The sequence below is a fragment of the Lichenostomus cassidix genome, chromosome Z, assembly GCF_008360975.1.
Source record: "Lichenostomus cassidix isolate B80296 chromosome Z, HeHo_3.0, whole genome shotgun sequence".
Lineage (NCBI taxonomy): Eukaryota > Metazoa > Chordata > Aves > Passeriformes > Meliphagidae > Lichenostomus > Lichenostomus cassidix.
Window position 1 is genome coordinate 57,789,469 of NC_139511.1, and position 25,426 is coordinate 57,814,894.

Below are 25,426 nucleotides of genomic sequence, written 5' to 3' on the forward strand. Positions count from 1 at the left end.
TGTCATCCAGGCAGAAACATACTCTTATGACACAAGGACATGCTTCCCATACAACAATGGTCTTTCCATATGAAGTTCTATACAGATAGGTGCAACTGTTGCATACCAACACCCAAAACATTTTTTACCACACTAATACTGTACACTATGGTCATGAAAAAGGAATTAATATTTTGTGTTAAGAAGGCAGTTATGTCCACTATGAGCACTATCATGTTGCCACTATAAACACTTCAATTCCTCTAATTCATTATTTGAACTAAAGAGCTGAAAAAATTGAGTTGAACTAAGTCAAAGAGAGGCAAATCAACTGTTCTTCAGATATTAAGGATCATGTCTGAAAATGTATACTAATCAGTGGATCACAGAATGGTCTGGGTTGGAAGGAACCTTAAAGATCATCTATTTCCAAACCCCATGCCACAGGACGGATACCTTCCACCAGACTATGTTGCTCAAAGCCCCATCAAATGCGGCCCTGAACACTTCCAGCGATGAGGTATCCACAAGCTCTCAGATCAACCTGTTCCAGTGCTTCACGAGCACCAACTCTCTGAGTAAAAAACCATTTAGCCATCTTTTCTACAACAACATTTTTTTATGAGTGTGACACAAAATGTTCTTACATAGAGAGTATTAGCCATCCACCGACCATTACACTGGTTTAATCCCATTCCTAATTTGAATTATGATGCTTTTGTGAACAATACATTACTATGCTCTACACAACACAACATACATGTAGCCAAGTACAGTTGCATCAATGGCAAAATACAGCAGGACTATGAGGGAAAAATCCGTAGCAGACAACAAAAAAAACCCCAACATCAAATAAAGTTAAATCAGGAATAAGTGGCCTATCACAGCTATACACCTTGTCAGCAATGACAAACAAAGTATTTCCCATTATAGGAAGGGTAGAACAAAGGTGAAAGTCTAGATCAACTCTCTTAAAACTTAACAATTTTTTTAAGGTTTACTTCAATTTTGCAGTCAGCACCTCTGCTTCACTGTGCATTAACTGAACCAGTAGCAGCAAGAAAAAATATTATTGAACATTACAGTTTTGAAAATCCAGTAACTAAAATTCAAACAAGTTACAAATGAGTTCTGGAGGCACCCAACCTAGATATATAATATTTGCAAAAGGCTCTTAACAGGGAGAAAAATTAGTGACAGAATTTGACAGTTAGGAAGGAACTGCTTTGCCATTAATCACCAATGAGGAAATTTGAAAGGTTCACCCCCACTACTAAAAAGCCTCACCTGCACCATCTGCAAATGTTCCTCTTTCTCTAGAGCCTGGATTTCCAGACTGAGCTATGTCCCTTTGCCCATCTTTATCACCTGTATGTAACAAACACGTAGCAGATACCAGGTATAAAATTAGTAACACGAAACACTGCAACTAAAGCCACTACCATCTATCTCAACAAACCTGCAGTGCAACAGTCCCAACAAATTCTTCATTAACCCTCACCTACACTGTATTATAACCAGAAACACTGGCTTTTTTAAGACACCATTCATAGTCCACAACACAGCAAAAGAACAGAACTAGCAACAGGAGTTCACAGTTCTCACTGGTAGTTCTCAGGGAGCAAGCAAACCCAGAAGATTTACCAAACATACACTGCACCCATACAAAACAGTCAGTATGAAAAAGAAACAACCATCAAACCTACTCTCACCTTGTCCAAAGCCACCACGAAATCCCTTAAATCCTCTGTTTTGTGTCCTAGCACCATCTACAGTGTTTCCTTCTTGAAAACCTGCAATACAGCATAGCACACAGTAACTCAGTTTGTCCACTTCTGCACATGCAGATCAAGTGTCTTTTATCTGAAGAACAGAAGCCATTTCAAAGCTTTCACTCCTGACTGCTAGTTCTCAGGGAGAAAGCAAAGCCAGAAAAATGATCAGCATATACTGCCATCATACAAACCAGTCAATGTAAAAACTTTATTCCCACCTTGTCCAAAGCCACCATGAAATCTTTTATACCCTCTGTTCTGTGCAACAGCATCTTCTCCATTTCCTTCTTGAAAACCTGCGGTACAGCATAGCACACAAAAAGTGAAGTTTGCCTAATTCTGACATGCAGGTCAAGCACCTTAGATCTGGTAATTATTTCTCTCAGTCCTTATTTTATTTGCATAAAAAGTACAATATAACCAAGTGATTTTCCTAAATATATGAAAAAATGAAGAAATTTTTTTTTTGCTAGAAAGCATTCAGCTGGTATATCATATTGTAACAGCAAAGAGTATCAACTGTTACATGACACTATGAAGTTACCCTAGCATAGCATCTGTGGCTTCCTCTCCAATGCTTGGTGTATACCAATATGTCGATCAGTTTGGTTTTTCGACATCAATTAAAAAAATTAAAATTACATCTTAAATGTTCACAGGCACAAGACACTAGTCTAAGTATCCATAAATATAACAGACCTTCCATACTGCTTCTGAGGTACTTCACAATGGTGCTGGAGAGTCTACAGCAAAACTGCTTGTCATCAGTGCCCTGCACCAGTGCCCTGCTGTCTCGCTTAGTCAAGCAAGTCTAGCATTCCCGTTCCATAATGGGATTTACTCCAAAATGTTGGGAAAATGGTGTTATTTTTTTGAAAAAATAAAAACTGCGCTGGTTTTGTAAAAAAAGCAACTTGTTTCTGAACAGAAAGGAATCAATATCATGTATTAAGGATGCAGTTTATGTTCTCTATGAGTATTAACATGATGCCTCTGTAACACAAAAAATCATTATTTGAACTAAAAATGTAAAAAATTTAAGTTGATCAAGGTCAAATAGAGTCAAATCAATTGTTCTTCAGATTATCAAGGGGTACTTGTGAAAATGCACAGTAATCATAGAATGGTTTGGGTTGGAAGGGATCTTAAAACTCATCTAGTTACAACCTCCCCTTTATGGGAAAGGATGCCACCCACTAGAACAGGATGTTTAAAGCCCCATCCAAGCTAATGAGGAACTACATTGCCACAACATACCTATGAGGAAATCTGAAAGATTCATCCCCACGACTAAAAAGTCTCACCTGCACCATTTGCAAGTGCTCCTCTTTCTCTAAAACCAAGAGTTCGAGACTGAGGTGTGTCCCTTTGCCCATCTTTAGTACCTGTAATGGACAGTGTAGCGCACATAGGGTATAAAATTACAGAATCGCAGAATCAACTAGGTTGGAAAAGACCTTTAAGATCATCAAGTTTAACCTATAACCAAACACCACCTCATCAACTAGATCATGGCCTTAAGTGTAACACCCAGTCCCTCCTTAAACATCTCCATGGACAGTGACTCCACCACCTCCCTGGGCAGCCCATTCCAATGCCCAATCACCCTTTCTCTGAAGAACTTCTTCCAAATGTCAAGCCTAAACTTGCCCTGGCAAAGCTTAGGTCTGTTGTCCTCTTCTGTCACTGGTTGCCCAGGAGAACATGCTGACCCCCATCTGGCTATAACCTCCTTTCAGGTAGCTGTAGAGGGTGGTAAGGTCTCCCCTGAGCCTCCTCAAGGTTAAATACTGTGCCGCTCCCCACAGTACCTGTGTTCCAGACCCTTTCCGAGCCCTGTTGCCCTCGCTCTGGACATGCTCCAGCATCTCAACATCCTTTGTAAATTGAGGTGCCCAGAACTGGACACAGTACTCAAGGTGCAGCCTCACCAGTGCCAAACAGGGGGGACAATCCCTGCCCAGGTCCTGCTGGCCACACTGTTGCTGATCCAGGCCAGGATGCCATTGGCCTCCTCGACCACGAGGGCACACTGCTGGCTGTCAGTCAGTACCCCCAGGTCCCTTTCTGCCTGGCTGCTGTCCAGTCACTCCGCCCCAGCCTGCAACACTGCAGGGTATTGTTGTCACCCAATGGCAAGACCCAGTACTTGGACTTGTTAAACCTCATTTAGTTGGATTCAGCCCACTGACCCAGCCTGTCCAGATCCCTCTGCAGAGCCCTCCTGCACTCCAGGAGATCAACATTTGCAGCCAACTTAGTGTTATTTGTAAATTAGCTAATGGTAGACTCAATCCCTCATCCACATCATCAACAAAGATATTAAACAGGACTGAACCAAACACTGATCCCTGGGCCCAGCCATCCACCCAGCTCTTAACTCAGCATGTGGTCCAAGCCATGGACTGACAGCTTTTCCAGCAGTATGCTATGGGAGATGGTGTCAAAGGCTTTGCTGAAATCCAGGCAGACAACATTCACAGCCCTCCCTTCTTCCACCAGGTGGGTCACTTGGTCATAACAGGAGACCACATTGGTCAGGCAGGACATGCACCTCCAAAATCCATGCTGGCTGATTCACTGGTCTGATCCACTGAGTCTGATCCTGTATGCGCCGTCTGATCACACTCAAGACAATCTGTTCCATAACCTTACCAGGCACCAAGTCAGGCTGACAGGCCTGCAGTTACGCAGACGTGACAAAGAAGTTGTCCTACATACATTCCAAGAACCTCCTAGATTGCGTCTTCTCACTGTGTTGAGCTCCCAGCAGATTATTTGGCAGGTTAAAGTCTCCTACAAGAACATGAGCTGATGATCTTGAAACATCCTCCAGCTGCTACCAGAGTAATTCATCCACCTCTTCATCCTGGTTAGGTGGTCTGTAAGACTCCCACCAGGATGTCAGCCTTGTTGGCCCTTTGCTGATCCTTAGCCATAAGCACTCAACCTTACTATCATTAATCTCAAGTTCTATAGTGTTGAGAGCCTCTCTAATACACAAAGCAACCCCTCCAGCTCTTCTTCCTTGCCTGTCCCTTCTGAAGAGCAAGCAGATACCCACTGCAGCACTCCAGTTATGAGCAACCCCACATTTCCATGATGGCTACTACATCACAGTTTTCCTTCTGCACAACGGCTTCCAGCTCCTCTTGTTTGTTATCCATGATGCATGCATCTGTGTACATGCACTTCAGATAGGCTGACTTCACCTGACTGCGGCTTACCACCCTTGGGCTCCTCTCTGGGAAGCCTGGTTTCATCCCCTTCCCCCTGCAAAGCCCTCTTACACAGCCCTACCATTTCTGGGCTAGAATCCTTTCACCCTTGTTAGAGACAGAGTCCATCTGATTCAAGCAGGCCTGGTGCTGTAAAAATTGCCCCATGATCAAAAATACCACAATTCCACTGACAGCACAAGCCCTTAAGCCTCTTATTGATAATGTGGGTTCTCCTGTTCTTTCCATCATTCATCTCTGCTACTGAAGGAACCGAGCAGAACATCACCTGTGCTCCTGTCCCATCAACCAACTGACCCACAGCCCTGAAGTCCTTTTTAATTGCCCTGCTGCCCTTCTTGCCATCCTCATCACTGCAAACCTGGACAACCAGCAGTGGGGGGTAATAATCAGAGGGCTGAACTAGTTCAGCTAGGCTCCTGGTGATATGCTGTACGTGGGCCTCAGGAAGGCAGATTTTCCTGTGGGGTGGGTCCAGTCAACATACAGGGCCCTCAGCTCCCCTTAGAAGGGAGTCACCTACCGCAACTGCCATTCCTTTCTTCTTAATACCTGAGGTTGTGATGCATCCGACAGACAAAGTGTAGCTGGGAGACCCTCCAGACCAATTTTTTTCTTTAGTATCATCTGTCAGACCCTCTGGATCCAGGGCCTCATACCTGCTCTGTAAGGGCACCTGGGAAGGTGATGCGGGTTGGGAGGGAATTTTTTTACCATCCCAAGAAGGGAACTCTTTCCATTCCCGCCTACCTACTAAGTCTCCTCCTCCTGCCTAATGGCAAGAAGGGCAGGGCTCTTCCGCCTCCTGAGCTTCTCTTAGGGTTGAAAGGGTGTAACTCCACCAATCTATTTCTCACTTGCTTTCCCTAATACTCCTTAGCCTTTCCACCTCTTCTTTAAGCCCAGACAGAACAAATCACTAACCTGCTCACACTACAGGCAGGTTTTTTTTGCACTGTCCTCTGGTACCAACACCAGGCTCAGATTATCCCTGCAATCAGTGGCCTGGACAGCTGCACTCCTCTTGGGGGAGTTCTGTCTGGGTTAGTACACCTTGCTGGCAGCAGCAGTAATGGCTTCTGACCTTTGCAAAACACTACTGAATCTAACAGAGCGGAAGGGAGGTGGGAATAGACAAAACCCAAAAAAACATCCCAAATACCACACCCACCTAACACATAGGCCACCACCAGGACAGCAGCTGTGCCCCACCACCAGAAACTGCAAGGCAACACCCTCACTGTATGCCACACACATTTGCCCACCCCTGTTTCTCACCATGCCACACCCTCACTGAGGGATCACACCCCAGTTTGCCCACTCCTGATTACTAGAGCTTCCTGGACCCTTTTAAATCCCATGCAAATAGCCTGAGTGTGACAGCTCATTGTTCATCTGAATGGCTGGCAAGAGGGCAGGAGCTGCTCACCTCTAATAAATCAAATGTATATTAGTAAAATGACATACTACAGCTAAAGCCACTACCATCTATCTCAACAAACCTGCAGTGCAACAGTCCCAACAAATTCTTCATTAACCCTCACCTACACTGTATTATAACCAGAAACACTGGCTTTTTTAAGACACCACTCATAGTCCACAACACAGCAAAAGAACAGAACTAGCAACAGGAGTTCACAGTTCTCACTGGTAGTTCTCAGGGAGCAAGCAAACCCAGAAGATTTACCAAACATACACTGTACCCATACAAAACAGTCAGTATGAAAAAGAAACAACCACCAAACCTACTCTCACCTTGTCCAAAGCCACCATGAAATCCCTTAAATCCTCTGTTTTGTGTCCTAGCACCATCTACAGTGTTTCCTTCTTGAAAACCTGCAATACAGCATAGCACACAGTAACTCAGCCCACTTCTACACATGCAGATCAAGTATCTTTTATCTGAACAGAAGCCATTTCAAAGCTTTCACTCCTGACTGCTAGTTCTCAGGGAGAAAGCAAAGCCAGAAAAATGATCAGCATATACTGCCATCATACAAACCAGTCAATGTAAAAACTTTATTCCCACCTTGTCCAAAGCCACCATGAAATCCTTTATACCCTCTGTTCTGTGCAACAGCATCTTCTCCATTTCCTTCTTGAAAACCTGCAGTACAAAGTAACACAAAATAACTTAGTTTGCCTAATTTTGCACGTATAGATAAAATGTCTTTCATCTAGCTAGAGAACAGAAGCCATTTCAGAGCTGTCATCCTTGTAATGGTAGTTCTCAGGGAGCAAGCAAACCCAGAAGATTTACCAAACATACACTGTACCCATACAAAACAGTCAGCACAAAAAAGAAACAACCACCAACCCTACTCTCACCTTGTCCAAAGCCACCACGAAATCCCTTAAATCCTCTGTTTTGTGCACTAGCACCATCTACAGTGTTTCTTTCTTGAAAACCTGCAATACAGCATAGCACACAGTAACTCAGTTTGCCCACTTCTGCATGTGCAGATCAAGTGCCTTTTATATGGCTGAAGAACAGAAGCCATTTCAAAGCTTTCACTCTTGACTGCTAGATCTCTGGGAGTGAGCAAAGCCAGAAAGAATGACCAGTGTATGCTGCCATCATACAAACCAGTAAACATAAAAAACACTCACCTTGTCCAAATCCTTTATACGCTCTGTTCTGTGCAACAGCATCTTCTCCATTTCCCTCTTGAAAATCTGCAGTACAGCATAGCACACAAAAAGTGAAGTTTGCCTAATTCTGACGTACAGGTCAAGCGTACGTATGTGATGACTGTTCTTCTCAATCTTTGTTTCATGACTTTGCACAAATATAACTAAGTCAAAACAATGAAGACGTGAGGTACTTTTTGCCAAGAAGTCTGACAGAAGAGCAGTACTGCTCTCCTGTACAATTTCAAGAAGTGTATAAAACGTTAGCTCTTTAAGTATCTGACTCTGTATATGTACACGCTAAACAAGCCACTAACTTCAACTCCTCAGTAAGGATGCAGATCAATTCAGACTTCTGGACTGAGGGCAACTGACAGCATTTGTCCCTTCACAGTTTTCTTAACTGGTACTGTAGAATAAAGTAGCATTGATAATTGCTGCCTGCTATGAAGCGAGGACCTAAAAATATGCTTTTTAGATCCACCAAGTTATATTTTTTTATTTTTCAAAATTGCTTATTCAGCTGGCAGTGACAAGTACATAGTCTACTTTTATTTCTAATCCCTTTCCTTAGTCACTCTCCTGATGGGGAGAGAAAGGAAATAAAACAGTTGTATGCCTAAACAAGGTATTCCTTATTTTCAACTGTTAAGTTTCAGATGTTGTCTAAGATCCACACAGTCATCTTAGATCATAATTTACTCCACAGTCCTTATGCTTCTGCTGAACACCAGTTCTACCATACTGTAACGACAAAGAGCATCATGTGTTACAGGACACCATGAAGCTCTCCTAGCATAGCATCTGTGGCTTCTTGTCCACCAACACTTAGCATGTACACCAGTATGTCAGTCAGTTTTATTTTTCCACATCAGTTAGAGATACAAAAATTAAATCTTAAGGGCTCACATGTAAATGACAATATCCTAAGTATCTATAAATACAAAAGACCTTAAATAGAGCTTCGGAGTTCCTTCACAACTGCTGCTGGAGAGCCCACAGCACAACTGCTTGTCATTGTTCCCCTGCATCAAAGAAGTCTGGCATTCCCCCACCCTAACAGGGAATGCCAAAAGATGCAGAAAGGGTGTAGAATTTTTTCAAAGAATAAACTGTGCTTTGTTTGACTGGGGTGGAGTCAATTTTCTTCACAGCAGCTGGCACAGGGCTATGCTTTGAATTTTCTGGAAACAGTGTTGATAATACAGGGATGTTTTTAGCTAGTGCTGAGCAGCGCACATGCTGAGTCAGGGCCTTTTCCACTCCTCACCCCACCTCACCAGCAAGAGGCATGAGGGAGCACAAGATGGGATGGGACAAAGCCAGGAAAGTTGATGCCATTCCATATAGCATCAAGCTCAGCATATGAAACCAGTGAAAAAAGTAGGAAGAAGAGGACATTTGGAGTGATGGCGTTTCACTTCCCAAGCCATGGTTATGCATGAAAGAGCTCTGCATTCATGGAGCTGAACCTGCCTGCTGATGGAAAGTGGTGAATAGCAAAACTTAAAACAACATACACAATTAGCCATTAGAATTACCTTTGGCTGTAAAACTCCTTCCTCTACCAAAACCACTCACTGGCTGACACCGTGTGTTCGCAAATTCATCAGTACCTATAATTTAAGAAAATGATTAAGTTAAAGTTCAAACTATCATTAGAAGTTCTATGTTACTACACAGGAAAACATACATTATATTCTCTTCACAATTTGATGGTGCTACTCCATGGAAATATTGAATGAAAACATCACAATAATACTGTATTTTCCTTTAATCTTCTACAATGCTCAAACCATCAACTCTTCCAAACATCAGTAAAGTCAAAAGTGCCTTTCACATACCAAATGAGTCTACACTTGGACTGAATATAGATGAGGAGTCATTTGATCTCTCAAGCAAGTTAACCTGTAGAAAGAAAAAAGGCACATCATGACTTCAGGCCCAGCAAAGCACATAAATACAAATATAGTTACCAAGTCATGCACTTGAAAGAAGTTGCCTTCTGCACCTTCTGAAACGCAGACTCTCAGACTCTTCAGTTTACTGCATTTCAGTATACAAAATGGCATACTGTTTGCATCTGAATGTATCAAAAACCACATTATACACAGCTGACATGTCAAGCTCACTTAAGCACACAACAAGCAATAATTGCACTACCTGGATGAAACAGCAGCAAGCAAACTACAGGTGCAGAGGAAAACTCCTCTCTTCAGTAACAGTGAACTCCTATGGCTGCCTACCATGTTTGCAAAAATCACAGGAACAGGGGACACCACTACGCAGCCGCCACAGAGGTTGCAGAGACACGGGTTGGAGGAAGAAAAGGGAAAAGAAGCAAATATACTCCAACGCCATAGTTGCTCCCCCCAGTCATACCTTCTCAAGGGACGGGAGTAACGCCTCGTCCCCTGTCTCCGTGTTCCAGTCTTCTCCAATCATGCTGCGCCGTGCCAGAGGTGCCTGCAGGACACAGAACACACCAGTACTGTCCCCGCAGGCTCCGGGAGAGCCCACAGAAGAACAGAAAATGGCGCCCGCACTCAGCCTCGCCGACACGGGGCGCCGCCGGTGCCTGCGGGCGAGGATGAACGTGCCCGACCCGGGCGCTGCACTGGTGGGGATGGAAGAGGTGGAGTGCTACCGTGAAAAAAACTCCCACTTCCCTCAGGGCAGCACGCAGCCCCTCTCCTACCTCCTCCCTCGGGGCCCCAAAGCTGCGCACCAAGAGAAAATGGCGCCTGCCGCCGACACCCCTCAGTATGGGCGCACGTGCAGCTGCGGGCGCGTCACGTGTCCCGCCCGGCAGCCAATGGGCGCGCGGCGCGGCAGGGCTGGCGGGCGCTGGGGCGGGAGTGAGCGCGGCAGGGACAGGGGCAGGGGCAGGGGCAGGGACACCGCACCGCACACGTGCTGCGGGCGCGGGCCTGAGAGCCAGCGGGGTGCGCGCTTCGCCGGAATTTAAAAGAGTTGTGTTACATCAGCTATGTATTTTAAAAAACGAAACTAAATTAAACCCCAGGACAGCCCAAACTTAAGAACAACACCTCCTTCCCGCTGCTTTTTGTTATACGAGACTTGTCAGAGATGAGAAAGATATCTGGATTCCTGGCTCAGGACGTGATGCTGGAGAGCAGGAGAACTGGACAGCACTCCTCTCAGTTCAGTGCATCTACTGAAATCAGTAGCGAGTAGTCTGGCGCTCCTGGTTGAGTTTCTGAGCTGCCGGTGCACTGTGTGTCTGCTCTGCATCTCTTCATGCTGAGACATAGCACAGCAATGCTTATTCAGAAAAACATGAAGGAAGTATATGTCATTTCATAAACACGGCAACACTGATTAACCTGCTGCCTGTTCAACAGATCTGCCTCATCAGAAAAACAATTTGCAAAGTGGTGTGTCTGTTCCAGAATTTTCATGCCTTCCATGAAGGAGGAGATAGAGAGGTTGCAGAGAGGTGACACCGGATCTACATTTCTGCAGTGCACAGCTGAATGTCTAGCAGGGGCTTTGAGCACCAAGGCAAGTTCCTGCAGCAGTTGGGAGATTTTGGAAGGTGGTCTTTAAACAAATGCTTTGGTTTTTTTCTCATTAGCCCTACTATTAGTTAAGCCCTACTTTTTGTAGCTGCTCAGTTTTCAGGAGCATCAAGACCAGACTGTGGTTAGAGTGCAAAGCAAGTAAGAGACATAACCAGCTTCTCTGTCTCACAGTGCGGTTAAACCTGCATCCCTAGATTATATATATATATATATATATATATATATGTATGTATGTACATACATATACATATACATATGCATATACATATACATATACATACATGCATACATATATGTATATGTTTGTGTGTGTGTGTGTGATGTTGTGTTTACTGCTGGAGGCTACCAGTTTTCAATAGGTATTCAATCAGACACACAACGTCCAAGGATGAAGAATTTGCAGTGGGAGCATCTCCGTGGGAAGTGTATAAAGCTGTTCACAAGTTCCCAAAGCAGTACCTGAAACTAGCAGGGACGCTCACAAGTTAAATTTCATCCACTGTGGTAACCATTTTACTTTTTGCCTAAACAAGGAAACAGAATAAGTTTGTAAGCCAAACTGGCTTCTGTTTCCATTGCACTGGAGATCTATTTTGGATGACCATAAAGAAAAAGAGCAGTGTGTCTATTCTCCTGAGAAATTTATGGGTTTTGGCCGATCTGCTTCTCTGATACATCTAAGCCGAACTAAAAGCTTTCAAATTGTTCCTCCTCCTTTCCAGGAACAGGTTACTGTTCCCTCAGCTTTGCCAGTGTAACTTCATGTTCAGAACTCCATAACTCACTCCAGGAAGCAGAATTTAACTTAATACTTTTAATGGTAGACATGGGGAGCAACTATGAATGCACTCATGGTAGCACAACTGTAAGCACTTGTGGGTGATCTCAGATAATTTTAACTACAATCAGATGTTAAGTAAACTTGGAGAGTTATTTTCTTTCCTTACTCCTTTGATTCTACTCTTTGTAGGACACTATCTACTGCCTCCAAATTATTTTCCACTACACCAGGAGAAGCCAAATAATGAAATTTTGTGAATACCAAGAAATTACATCGTAATTGTAACAAATTTTTTCAACTGAGAGGATTCTTTAGAAAGCTAATTAGTTTTCCCCTGAGGCTTCTAACAATGCAATGTAAACCATGGTGGCAGTGTACAAGTTGCATAGTTTGTTTACAGACTACCCTTGAGGTAATTTTACCCAACCAGCCCCTCAAGCAGAGTCACCTAGAGTGAAAACAGAACAAAATATTATCCAACATACATCAATAATATCTTATGTAGTACATTCAAACATAATATGGAGTCACAGATAACCAGAAAAACAAAGAAAAGTATTTTACAAAAGCTTATAAGAATTTACCCCAAGTGTGAGTGCAAACCCCTAAAGTGAAGAAGAAAAAACCAGCAATGTAAACATCCCAGAGACGGGCTTCACATGCTGACAACCTGCTGTAATACCCTCTAATTACCACCCAAGAATGAAACCAGCAACCTCAGAACCCAGAGCAGCTGTAGAAGGGTGAGCACAGCCCCAAGGAAAGGGATACGAAGTAAATGTATGCATAAAAACCATTATTCTTACTTTTTTTGTAGCAGTGCTGGACTAAGAACAATTAAACACTTTGGATTTCAGTTACACTTTCAACAAATGATTGCCTAGTTTTATAGGAGGTATACTTTCTCCTTGCCAAAAAGCAAGATTTTGGGTGTAACATAGTTTCTATATCTTAAACGCTATCCTGATGTATTATCAGTATCTTTGAGAAAGAAACCTGGAGTTTTCTCTAACAAAATGCAACACCCTCTAAGTTAGTTAGCTACGTGACCACGCCCCTGTTTGCATCAATGGGGAAGGTTAATTCATCCACTATTATGTTTTACAATGTCTCCAATTTATTAATTGGTGCATATTACAATTATATCTGCAAGTACAGAGTAAAGTATGCCTTGAGACAGTAAAAAGAAGATTCAACATAGCGTGAGATGGAAATTTCTTATAGAGCTGGATTTAATACTCCCTTTGTCTTACAGATTTACCAAGAGCTTCAAAATTAGTTTAAACTCCTATTTTTTCTAGACACTGTCTTCCAAACTTCCAAGCATGTAGGAAGAGGCGCTCTTTGTCCAGGAGGTAATATGTCATCAGACTAAAAATCAACACAAAGACGGCAGGACAGAGACTGAACAGCCTTTTGTGAATTCAGCTGTGGCAGCAGATTTCATGAGGGAGCAGGAGGAATCTCTACACTTCTGCTAGGCCTACAGTTCTTACAATAAAACATTTTTCCTAGGCATAACTCGAAAACTGCAGTGGGTGACCAAGAATGCAATGAAATACAGATCATCTACCTGCTATAGCAGTAATTTATGCAAATCTTTCATAGCATAGGACACAGAAGACAGGCTAGCTAGAGTGAGACTAGAAGCTCACATGGGGAAAAAACCAGTTCTTCACATGTCTACTTTTGTAGGCTTCCATTTAATTTACTTTCATAGCACCAGCACATAATATTAGCATTGCATTTTAAGCTGTGATAGCGGCTGGACAGAATTCTTGACTCATTGGCCAAAATCTTCTAATGGCCAAAACCCACAACATACACTTGGATTCTAAGAGGGACTCAGAGGCAAAAGATGATGGTGAATTTCCTGGGCTACAGAAGCAAGAGTTTCAGTCCGACTGAGCTTGTGTGTAGCTGGATTTCAGGATGATGAGTGGTGTTGTATCTCCGCTGCCCCGTTTCCGTCAGCAGTCTGAAATTGAATTACACAGCAGTTTTCTTGGAGAACAGTCCTGCTGCTAGCCGCACATTCTGTTTGGAACAGGAAGTATGGGCTGAGGTTTGTGTGTAGCTTGTTTTTCTGATACTGTCACATAGGGAAGCTCTCTGCTGTCTTCTTTGCAACTCAGCAGTTTTCCCAAGCGTGAGTTATATAAATTTCTGTAGAGTCTGATATTAACCATGGTTTCAACTGTGAAAAGGATTATCTCAACTTGATTTAAGTACTACCACATTAAAACAAACAAACAAAACCAGAAACCACCAAAACAAAACAAAGCAAAACAAAACAAAACAAAAAAAAACAACCTCGGATTAAAAACAGTAAATTTCTAAAATCCACTGACTGGCAGATTGTCCCTGTTGTTTAGTCTGCTCAGTGTGCTTTGCTCAGGACGTGTTTTCACAGCTCGCTGAGCAGGTCAGGAGGCCCGCGGTACATCCCTCCCTATCCAGTCATGAAAAGCACGGTTTTTGGCAAGGCTCATGTTTACGGTTTGTTTTGGCAAGGCTCGTGTAAGCATTTTGTCACCACACCGATCGCAAAAGCATGCAAGCAAATGAGTGATCCTCCTTTTTTTTTTTTTTTTCCACTGGTGGCATCTCATCAGCCACCACCAGCAAGTACAAATCTGTCCTTCCCGGCACTCGGCTCACGCTGTCCGCACGGTGAGGACCTCGGGAGTGCGGGCAGGCTCACCGCCCCGCCGCTTCCTGGGAGCCGTAGTCCTGCGCTCGGCAGCGCCCGGCCGGCTTCCTCGGCGCAGCCGCCCCGGGAACTACGCGGCCCAGCACGCCCGGAGCCGCCGCCGTGCTTCCTGAGGCCGCGGCGGGAGCGCGGCGCCGGGCCGAGCCGCAGGTACTGGAGCCGCGTCAGGCGGGGAGGCGGCGGCGGCCGGGCGGGGCGGCTCGGCGGGAGCGGCCGCGGGGGTCCCGGGGCGCGGGGCGGCTGCGGGGTGCGGGGCGGCGGCGTCGCTGTGTCCCCCACCGTGTCCCCCGCCGGGCTCGGCCTGCCCGCGCTGGGGGCGCGACCTGCGGGCCGGAGGGGCCGGGCAGGAGCTGCGCCGGCCGCGGGCACTGACCGGCCCCGGACACTGACCGGCCACGCCGTGTCCGTGGCAGCACAGGCAGATCGTCAGAGCGGGGCCGGAGGTACAGGAACGGCATGGAAGCCTGTGGGGTGAAGCAGGGAAATGTTTACATCGGTTTTCACGGGCTCGAGGGAGGAGCCGTTAAGTTAAAAACAAAAATCGTGGTTAAAACGGTAGTTCCAAAGGTGATAATGTTGTGTTTCTGTAAGTTTTTATTATCAGTCCCCACAAATATATCTTTATATAAGCTTTATCTGTTGAAGACAAGTCTAGTTGAACATTCCATTTCTTCTTAATTTTACTTATATTTATCATTTGGCATTGGCTGTGTACCTGTTGGTTCAGTCAGAGCTACACGAAAGCTCAGCAGAGGTTCAGCTTGTATATTCAGGAGTCTTTTTTTCCTTACATTGCTTATACAGCTTTAATCGCCTGTGACCAATGCAGTTGTAGGAGAGTATGGACAAGCTAAGGTGCCCATAAGGTGCTGCAAGAGGCAGCATGCTGTCCCCATTTTAAGGTGCTTTTAACTTATGCTGCTACTTTCATGACCACTATAGCATCGTTCAGTCCCTTCTGATGGAGGATTCACCCCAGGAGCTGAGGAGCTCTGCTGTTCTGTCTTGAAGTTCTTGTCTTTCAGCACAGACTGTGCTTATGTCTCATAATTTATATGTGCACAGCCTGCAGTTTACTTGAGAGTTATGGCTTGAACTGAATTCATCCTGCTCAGAATTTAAGAGAAGACCAGATCACAACAAGTGGGACTTCTAAAAAAACCTTCCTTGTTTGAACGAAATACTTTAATTAACAGATTCTGGTATTTAAACCGTGAGTATGAGGTGGTTTTTAGAAGTGACTTTAAATAAAGAAATGAAGTGTAAATAGTTCTCAGTGGTCCAGCTGTTGGTTTTACAGCACCATGATGGCATGGTGGAGGCCATAGGGGTAGTGATCCTCTCAGCCTTTCTCCTCGTGCCCACTGTGGGAGATTCTCTTACAAATACCAGTCCTACAAACAGCTAAGCACAGTCTGCTCATGGTATAGTTGGGATTACTGACTAACTGAACACAGTTTTGTTCCTGCTGTGGGGTAAACCAGTTTGGTAACCTTCTTGCATGGCCTGGGTTTTAACTCTGAATGATCTGTCCAGATGGGTGTCTCATCTTAAAGCTTTGTCACTCACAACTTTAACTGAGCCATAAACTGCCATTGTACAATTCACTGTGCAAGCCAGCTAACGTGGTTTTGCCATTCAGTGCCAATATTATTAGATCACAGAACAGCCACCAGGCTACAATGAGGTTTCTAAATCTGCTGTGTCCTTGTCTTCACTCCTTGGTGCTCTTTAGACTTTGAAACCAGGAGAGAGAACCTGAAGATAGCAAAAGCAGAAGCTCATAGGGACAAGTCACTGAGGATTAATGAAAATCTGGTCCTGTTGAGATTATAATCTGAAAGTCATGTGGAGTGTAGCCCAGAACGAGACTGGGGAAAAACAACTTGCGTAGCCTTAAGTATTGCTTCACAGCTTATGACTGGCAACAGAACACCTGGATCAATAAATTCTGATAACTTGTTCCCTTTTGCTGTCCTTCTGATGTAGTGCTTCAGATGTTTGTGGGAGAATTACAAATGGGGCAGCAGGTCATACTGAGCTTCACTACAGCTGTATTAGTAAAAGCTAAGAGATGTGATGCTTTTGGTAGAGGAGAACAGAAAGCAGGGGGGAAAGAGAACTTGCAGAAGAGTAGAATGGTGACAGGTAAGTGGCAGAAGACCCAGAGAGACAAAGAGGATTTTTAAAGGAGAATATTGGGTGCAATATGTTGAGGAGAAAATCCCTATTTACTACCAAATATGCTACAAAGCAATCCTCGTATCTGTGCAAGGATAATTAAACAAATTAATAAGCAAATTAATTTAAAAAATGTATTTAAAAGGCAAAGGTTATAAAGTTAAGTGTTCAGAAGTTGGAGTATTAAACTTATCTAAATTCATTGACAATGAATGGGCTTAGGCAGTCTTAGTCATCTTGGTACAAATGAATAATGATCTAAATTAGAAATCAAATTTTTTCTCAAGCCAGACAGTTCTCACAATAGGGAATGTTGGAGCAGCAGAGCCGTAGTGTTCAGTTCAGTTGTGAACTGGTAAGTTCCCAAGGTAAGGCGGATCAGATAAGGCTGATCTGCTTTGCTTGCTGCTCAACAAATCATTACTGTTCCTCTTGGATGTTTTTTTGCAGTTCTTATTACCTATCACTAAGTTTTGTGAGAAAGTTAATTTCTCACCATATCCATGAGCTAAAGCAAGTTACTGGCATTTTCCTTATTCTAAGGATAGGGATTAAAACACAAGAAAAGAATCCACAAATTTTGAAAGCTTAGTTTGAGAGCAACTTGATTGCTTTCAAAATATTTAATATCATTCACTGGTGCGCAGCACAAATGCTCTTTTGCTGTCCAGTGTTGAATGAAGCAGGCTCTAAGCAGCAGGGAAAGAAAAGAGGTATCATACTATGAGAGGAAGGTGGTCCTTCAGGCTGTGGCTCTAGTTATGCTTCTAGTAGTGCTGCCTTCTTTCTTCTGCAGACCATACCCATGCCTTTTCAAATGGATGGTGAAACTGCTGGTTCTACAACCTAGACAATCCCAAACCAGCACCAAAACAATTTTCTCCCCCTTCAGAATTATATTTTTAGCTAGATTTATTTTAGATCTCTTCCCCAGTCCTGCTCTCTATCAAGACAGGAAAGAAGACAAATAGCTGTGCCGCCACAAACAGGAGGAAAGACTGAGAATGAACAGCAGTGTTTTTACCCATTGCTCTGCTGAAGACAAAGTACCATGAATTTTTATCTCCAACTCAAGCTACACTGCAGCTAACAGGAACCTCGTTTCCACTTGTGGGAAAATCCAGTTTGATAGCAAATGAGTCAGGTATCCCTACAACAGCCTTTGCCATTTCTAAACAGCCATACTTTTATTCCTGGAGAACCATAGTTATTGTCTGCATGCAAGAGTGGCCTCATGGAAGCTGTACCCATGGTGTATCATAAAATATACAAGCAGAATGAAGTTTGTCAAACTACTTTGGTTTTTCATGCAAATTCTTTGTGTTCAACATCCCAGTCCTGATTGTAAACTTTATAGACCATATAGGCAATATTCTCTGTCCCATCACAGGTTTTTAAAAAAAACCTGAATGAGATGAACATAGATCAGATAGTATAAGAAAAATGTTTAGATCTAGTAACACTGTGAAAGTTACAGTTGGGAAGAGGTTGTTGTAATGGAAAAAGTTAGGCAATAAGTTCAGGTAGCACAATTTACTCCATTCTGTGTATTGAAAATGTTTATTGTGACTGCAGTCCAATCAAAAGATGTAGATGGTAGATGAAGGAGTGATTAACCAGGTTAATTCTTCTTAATTTTGCACTTCTGCTTACAGTTGTCCTTTAAATTGTACTGGCTCCAGCTGCAGCCTTTACATGTGTGATAGCTGCATCTGTTTGTAGAGTAGCCAGTTTGCTGGTCACAAGCTTGCTGGTCATAAACTTCATTGTTATCAACAATAAGTACTTAAAAAATAAGCTGTCTTTGCTGATTCAGCTTCTAAGTGACCCTAAAGAGTCAGTAAGCAACAGCTCCAAAAGCCCCAAACTTAGTGTGTGATATATTTTAGAAGGATTATTTTTCTTCGTGGAATACTACATAATCTGGGTTCTTTATTTATAGCAATAGTACAGAAAAAAATCAAACTGGTGATCAGTGTTGTCAGTATTTGTCGGGTTGACTCATAAAGCACAAATAAGTATTAACAGGTTTTAAGGAAGGGATATGCATTTGATACCTTCCTAATCTGTGTCACAAACCATGGCCTGTGTAAGGGAGGGGGTGCCAGTACTGCCATCTTATGGAAGATACTGGCTAAAAATATTTCTGAATATTTGGGATTTGAATTCATTTCAATTTTCAATTCAGGCATTGGGAATTTAAATTTTCATCTGTATTTTTATGGCTAGATCTGAAGTGTGATTTAAATTCTTGAGAGATGCAAGATGCAGAACGAGAGGGGGATCATGTTTGAGACCTAGGTTTGTCTGTTCATAACAAGAATACAGGGTGTTCAGTTGAGGAAGAGTGGAAAGTCTAAAAGAAGTTAATGCCATATTTTAATGGGAATGGCAGAAGACTCTGTGTGTGTTTGCAGCAGTGTGTGAAATCTCTGGGGCCTGTGTTTTTGTTTCAGGAGTATTTAGCTGTTGCAGGAAGCTGGTGTGCACCAGGGTAAATTTTAACTGGAAGGGTGCAGGGTATCAGTAGGGAGAAACGCGAAACCCTAGAGCTGTAGAAAAATAAGAGGAGCCAATGGAAAAGAAGTGTGCAAAAGGGGAGCTGTAAACGGAGTTTGGCGAGGAAGAGTGTGTCACATGAAAGGAAGTAAAAATACTACTGTGAGCTAAGATATGTCTTTGTAAGTAGTGCTTAGTAAAGATGGGTTGGGAAGGCAATTTTGACAGTGTGTAGGAGAGACAAAAAGTAGAAAGGACATGAGGAGCACAAGTCCACTTGTTAAGCATCACCAGAGGAGCTGAGAAGGATGAGAGCATGTTTAGCTGGGGCCAAAGAACCAGAAGCAGTATTGTGGAAGAGAAGGACTTCAGAGTAAAGAATCAAAACTGATGGTTTATAGAAGGCTAGAGTGACAAAAGAGAGAGAGCTGTAAGGGTGATAAGAGGATCCCTTGGAAAGGATCTGGAAAAGGTAGAGGAATAAAGCTTTAGAGAGTGTAACACAAAAAATTAAGTGTAGGAGAATGTTGTCAGACAGTGGAAATCAGTCTCTTAAGATTCCCTTGATTATTACCGCTGATTGCTTATTTTATCCTCTCAAAGAGCCAAAGGGACCAAGATATAATCATGCCTTTAAACCCAAACCTTAAACTTTAAATTTAGTAACTGTTCAAATCTCTTTTCATGGATGTTGAAACTAGGGGGAATCTGTCAGCACTGCAAGATGAAGTGGCTTCTACGGCACCATCTCCTCCCTTGCACAGGCATGCAAGTGTGCAGATAGTAAGCCCCAAGCTCAACACTAATTTGGGTTTAAAGCAGAAGAAATAATGGTTAATTTTCATCTGTGTCAGTCTTCCCTGTAAAGTTCAGTATGGGATCACACAAATGCCATTGAGCGGTCAGACCAGGACTTGAGCTTGTGGTACAGCTTCCATAAATTGGGTCCTTTAGCGATCCACTCCCCTTGAGAGCACAGAGCCATTACCTGTGTGTGTCTTCGAAAAAGCACTTCCTTGGCAGGTTGAGCCAGTCTTAATGCTTCTGCAGTCCTGCCACATCATCTGTCAGAGTTTTCGTATGCTTCCTTCAGCAATTTTTCCAACCCCGGAGAGTAGATGTGCTTGAAAACTGATAATCTTCCTTCCTTTTTCACTCGTTTTTCATCCTCTCCTTCAGAGTCTTTGGTTTGTTTGGGGTTTTTTTGTTTGTTTGTTTGTTTGGTTGTTTTTTGTTTGTTTGTTTTTCTTTTTTCTTTTCTTTCTTTTTTTTTTTTTTTTTGCCAGAGGTATTGCCAGGATGAGCTAATGGAAGAGGATTGACAGTATGCACTAGGAAGAGATAGAACCATGTCAGTGCTTAACTTGGGTTGGTGTGGTTTCTGGGATTGGGCCTTTACGGAGTATTTCCACAAGGATGCAGAAGGGTGATATACACCTTATTCTCTCTATCTTATCTTCTTCCTTTGCCACCCCAGGTTTCAAACCTCCATTGCTACCTTTCCTTCTCTTTTGCCAGCTCTGGTTGTCATTTGTCTTTCTGTCAGCCTAACATTTTAAAGCATTCTGAAATTATGAAGGAGCAGGTACTTTTACCATTGTTGTTTGAAGGTGTCCTGGCTTCTGCCATTTTTGTTTGAAGGAGTCCTGGCTGAGGAATTCTTCAGGAGATAGCAGGGATAAGAGCTGTTAAAGCCATTATGTTTGTTCAGCTGCATACAAGACCACAGAAAGTTCCATGTGAGGCCTGTAATTCAATTTAAGTAGATATCCATTACCTTAAAAGCAATCTGCTCTCCACTGTTTGGCCAGGAGTGGTCTAAATGCATATAATACTTATTATTAATGCATTATTAAACCATTTATTGCCTTTAATTTAAAAACCCTGGACACAGTAGACTGCAATAATCTGATTCTTATTATGGGAAATGTACAGGAGCTGGAATGAACTGCATATGTGTCTGCTGCAAAGTTTGAAGTAATTTAGTGAAAGAGTATGCTTTATAACTGATAGATTGTTCTCAGCTGTACCATTACACATTAGAAATACAGCTTCTTTAGAAATTTATATTTAATTCATACTGCCTTGTTGTGGTGCTAAAAGAGATTGTGTGCTGGATAGTGTGTTTTAAAAAAAATGCTGTTCCCACCACACATGCCTCATGATCTTTGGATTATGGAATGATAATTCTCTAGTAGCATGTTGAAGGTATTTACTGGTTCTTTTCACCCCAGGAACTTCTGAAGCTGTGGGACTCAGTGTTAAACTCATAGCAGGGACACAGTTTTGCTTAACTGCAGTTGACTAATTTCTTTTTTTTTCTTTTTTTTTCTTAGGCTGGTGTAACTGACAGAATCTAAAAGAAGATATATTGAGCAAATATGGAAGAGGATACCAAACCTATCTTGGTTCCTGTGGGGGGTGATGAAAGCAATTATGGAATCATGAATATACAGTTTAACCCAGAAGACTATAAGTGCAAAAGGTATGAGGAAAGATGAACTTACAGAATTACTATGTAGCAAAGAATTATTTAATCTTTGCTTTTGACAACAGAATCTTACTAAGACAGAAGATTAACATTTGGAAACCAGGATCTTTGTACAATCAGTTCCTACTTTGTCGCTATATGATAATATTTTATTTCCAATCACTGGGTGAACAGATGTTCTTACTGTGTTTTGTTTATAAGGGTAAGACTTTTCTACTGCCATCGTTTCAGAGGAGTTCCTCATTAAGAACTCATCATATGGCTTTTAAAGTGCTCTTCAAACACACGATATCATGTCTGTATACTGCTGGAGCATGATTTTATTTAGAACAAACTGAAATGTTGAGACTGTACAAGAAAGGTTGCCAGATGTTGTAGATAAATGGCTATCAGATGGTGCTGTATGCATTCTGCAGGTGATGCTGGAAAAGTACATTATTTGCTAGTACTAAGTGAGCTGAGTGACCTTTACTGCCTTTTAAGAAAAAAAGCTTAGTGCTTTCTGAGATTGAGCAAATATGAAAAATTCATCAGTGCAGCGTTACTGCTGTGCCTTCAATAATACCTCTAGCTGAATTGTTATTTTACATGTTTTCTTAAGAGTTAAACGTGTCCACAAAGGGAGTTGGAGTGGGAGACTTCCTCGGCTGCAGTTAAGATTTTTGTGGGCTGGTTATGGAATGAAAACTGAGATCAGAGTGGGAACTGCCCTTCTAATACTAGCTCAAGGTATCAGCTTGGCATTTTTAAAGGAAGGAATAGCATCGTGGCACCTCTTGGACCTATTTATGGGCCTCCTTTTCTCCTTACATCCAGTATCCTATTTCAGTAAAACAGTTTTCCTGAAAGAACTGAAGATGGCACTGTTGCATACAAAAATCCTGTTGTTAGAGCCCACTTCAGCCAAAAAGAGTTCCTGAGAATAGTGCTTTGGTGCTATCTCAGCCTACTGCTTTGGAAAACTATGAGAGCCTACTCACATTCTCTTCTCTGCAAGCAAAGGAAGGAGGACAAGAGTCTGAGTGAATGCAGGGAAACAAAGGGAGCACAGGTGTAGAAGCATACAGAACTGTGTATATAAAGGCTAGGAAACAGTAGAGTACTGTGCTAAATGAAATCTTGCTCTTTTTGTGGAGTATCGGAGCCCCTCATGGCCCTTGTCTCATCAGAGGACTGCTAATTTGTATGATTTTCAGGAGCAACTTGTTCTGGACGACACGTGTTCTGTTTGAGGACCAGTGGGTTTCAGGTGTTGTGGTGATGCAGTAGCAAGGAGAGAGGTTTTTTTAAATACCAAAATGCCAAGACTCACTTTTCTAAGTGAGGTTAGGTATTGTTTCCGTATTGTGTGATTGTTTGTTTTTTTTTTTCCCTGTGATTTCTCCAGTCTGGAGACTCAACTTCATAACCGGTCGTAGCCTATGGTATTTGGTTCCCTTCCTAGAAGTGGAAGCATGTACTTGAATTGTGTGCCCACATTCATGGCTTCCAGCTCTGCAGATCTGTCTTAATGTCCATATTGCTACTCTCTTGAGTTCATTCTCCCATTTTCTACGACCTAGGTTTTTTGCCTTCAAAGTGTGCAGAGGCACAAAGATGAAGGGCATGAGGGGATATCAGAAAGGCCTGGAAATCATAGAGGGGACAAACAAGTTAGGACTCCATTTCTGTGTTAGAACAGGCAGCTCCCACACTTTAAAAGAAGAAATAAGAGCAGGCCTTTGGGATCTGTGTCAGTTAAGGTCAGAGCAGTTTGAAGGGCAGTGGCAGTTTGAAGGGCTTCTTCATTAAGGAAATATTTAGGAAATAGCAGCTCCTGAGAAGGAGGATTATTGTGCTTGAAAGTATCAAACAGTGCAAATGCAGTAGGACAATACAATGTGGTTTTTTTCTGCTTACTTGTGTTCCTTTTTTCAGCTTGCAACTCAGAAACTGGACCCCAGTGGGTGCTTGGTCACTTTGCTTTGATTGAGATAGCTCTTCAAGTGTTTTGTGTGATTTGCTGTAATTACTGTTTGTCTCTCTTAGTGCTGTTCTGTTCTTTTGTTTGAGTTGTTTGAGATTTGAGGCATTTGCATAGTTATTTGGTTTTCTTAACAGCTTGGAGGATTTGGGATTTTTGAAAGGCATGCTTTTCAGTGTTTACATAAGAACAATAAGTTACTTGGGTTTTAGAGTGGTAAATTACTTTGTCTAGTATTGTTTTGCTAATTTGGGGGAACCATAAAGGCACTTTTAATCCTTTTAAAGAGGATGTTATTGTTCTATGCAGTTACCAGAATTACTCACACGTATTCAGTGTGTTTTTCCCATTTTGTAGGTCCCTTGAAAAACTAGAAAATCATTGCTGCAGTGGCTTATTGATGATTATTGTATGCAAAAGAGGGAGTTTCTTGGTTTTTTCGGACTGCTCTTTGAATTTGTTCATTGTCAACAGATACTGCATTTGTTTGAAGAAATACCTGAACCTTCAAAGAAGCAGCTGATGTTTTGTGTTTGTTATTCTGCATATGAAAAACTTGACAATGCCTCCTGCTAATGGGAGATCAAGCCTTCCGCCTTTTTTCCTATTCTTTTTGAAGTCCCACAGGTTCCCAGAATGTAGGAGGCATCAGTAAGTGAAATTAAACACCTATAAATTAAACAGTGTCTGTAGATGGCAGTCAGAGAAGCCTTTTTCATGCAAAAGTGGTTCTTTCCCTTTGTTTTCAAAGTTCTTTTAACTTAGAATAGGTAGGCAATGGTCAGCCACCTGAATCCTTTCTGCATACCTTAGGTATTTGCTACTCCATACCAGTGTGATCATTTTACACCATTGCTTGCTTTCTCTGTTTTTCTTTGTTACTAACATTTTTGTGAATTCCTAATACGGTGTTTTCTTAATTGGAAAGAAATGTAACCTTAATAAAAAATCTTCGTAGTTGTTGGTAAGGGACAAGTAAAATAGCTTTTGCCTTTGGCAGAGGGAGCAGTGGTTGAAATGTGGTGTGGTAAATCTTGTGATTCTTAATTTGTTAAAATGTCCAAGCAGTGACACTATGCTTTGAAAGGTTATTTTAGTTCTCCATCCAGCATTTTAAGAAACTTGTATGATCATTCTGTAATCACTATAATGGTGATATCAATACAGAAAAAAATTATGTAAAGTGTACTGCCAAGAGAATGAAGATCTTACAGAATAACTGTAAGCATACTGTTCACAATTCTTCTGTGAATTCAGGCAGCTTAGAAGGTAAAAACAAAGTCACTCGTGGAATTCTTTGATACAGGTTTCCTTAAGAGAAGCACATTAATACCTGTAATTGTAGAGGATCCTGAGTTGGAAGAGACCCACAAGGATCCTCAAATCGAACACCTTGCCCTGCAGAGGACAACCCCAAGAATCAGATCATGTGCCTGAGATTGTTGTCCAAATGGTTCTTGAACTTTGACAGGCGTGTGACCGTGGCGAGTTCCCTGGGGAGCTTGTTCCAGTTCCTAGTGTTCCTATCCAGATAAGCAGTTGCCAATTATGAAATACCAACCTATGAGTATAGTCATCTTATTACTTCTTCCACTTACCTTAATTTCCAATACAGTGGATCAGTTTTGC

General features: G+C 42.4%; 2 protein-coding genes across 4 annotated transcripts in view; one reads left to right on the forward strand and one right to left on the reverse strand.

Moving 5' to 3' along the window:
* The window catches only part of DDX4 (DEAD-box helicase 4), a 30,893-nt gene extending 14,904 nt beyond the window's left edge, over window positions 1–15,989 (reverse strand). The window contains exons 1-14 of the mRNA XM_085043459.1: window positions 15,967–15,989; window positions 14,943–15,127; window positions 10,323–10,576; window positions 10,007–10,090; window positions 9,469–9,532; window positions 9,166–9,240; window positions 7,604–7,669; window positions 7,322–7,402; window positions 7,023–7,100; window positions 6,749–6,829; window positions 3,059–3,139; window positions 1,973–2,050; window positions 1,692–1,772; window positions 1,267–1,347 (exon numbers count right to left, since the gene is read on the reverse strand). Of these exons, the coding sequence (XP_084899585.1) occupies window positions 1,267–1,347; window positions 1,692–1,772; window positions 1,973–2,050; window positions 3,059–3,139; window positions 6,749–6,829; window positions 7,023–7,100; window positions 7,322–7,402; window positions 7,604–7,669; window positions 9,166–9,240; window positions 9,469–9,532; window positions 10,007–10,090; window positions 10,323–10,576; window positions 14,943–15,127; window positions 15,967–15,989 (1,312 nt within the window). The remainder of the gene's footprint in view (window positions 1–1,266; window positions 1,348–1,691; window positions 1,773–1,972; window positions 2,051–3,058; window positions 3,140–6,748; window positions 6,830–7,022; window positions 7,101–7,321; window positions 7,403–7,603; window positions 7,670–9,165; window positions 9,241–9,468; window positions 9,533–10,006; window positions 10,091–10,322; window positions 10,577–14,942; window positions 15,128–15,966) is intronic.
* Window positions 14,634–25,426, forward strand: part of SLC38A9 (solute carrier family 38 member 9) — a 47,731-nt gene continuing 36,938 nt past the window's right edge. Inside the window, exons 1-2 of one of the 3 annotated variants that reach the window (XM_085043560.1) lie at window positions 14,634–14,813; window positions 21,680–21,828. In XM_085043560.1, coding sequence (XP_084899686.1) covers window positions 21,725–21,828 — 104 coding nt within the window. In that variant the 5' untranslated portion in view covers window positions 14,634–14,813; window positions 21,680–21,724. Of the gene's footprint in view, window positions 14,814–15,007; window positions 15,107–20,675; window positions 20,695–21,679; window positions 21,829–25,426 lie in introns of those variants that run through there. The other 2 variants (XM_085043562.1, XM_085043563.1) reach the window with 2 other exon arrangements.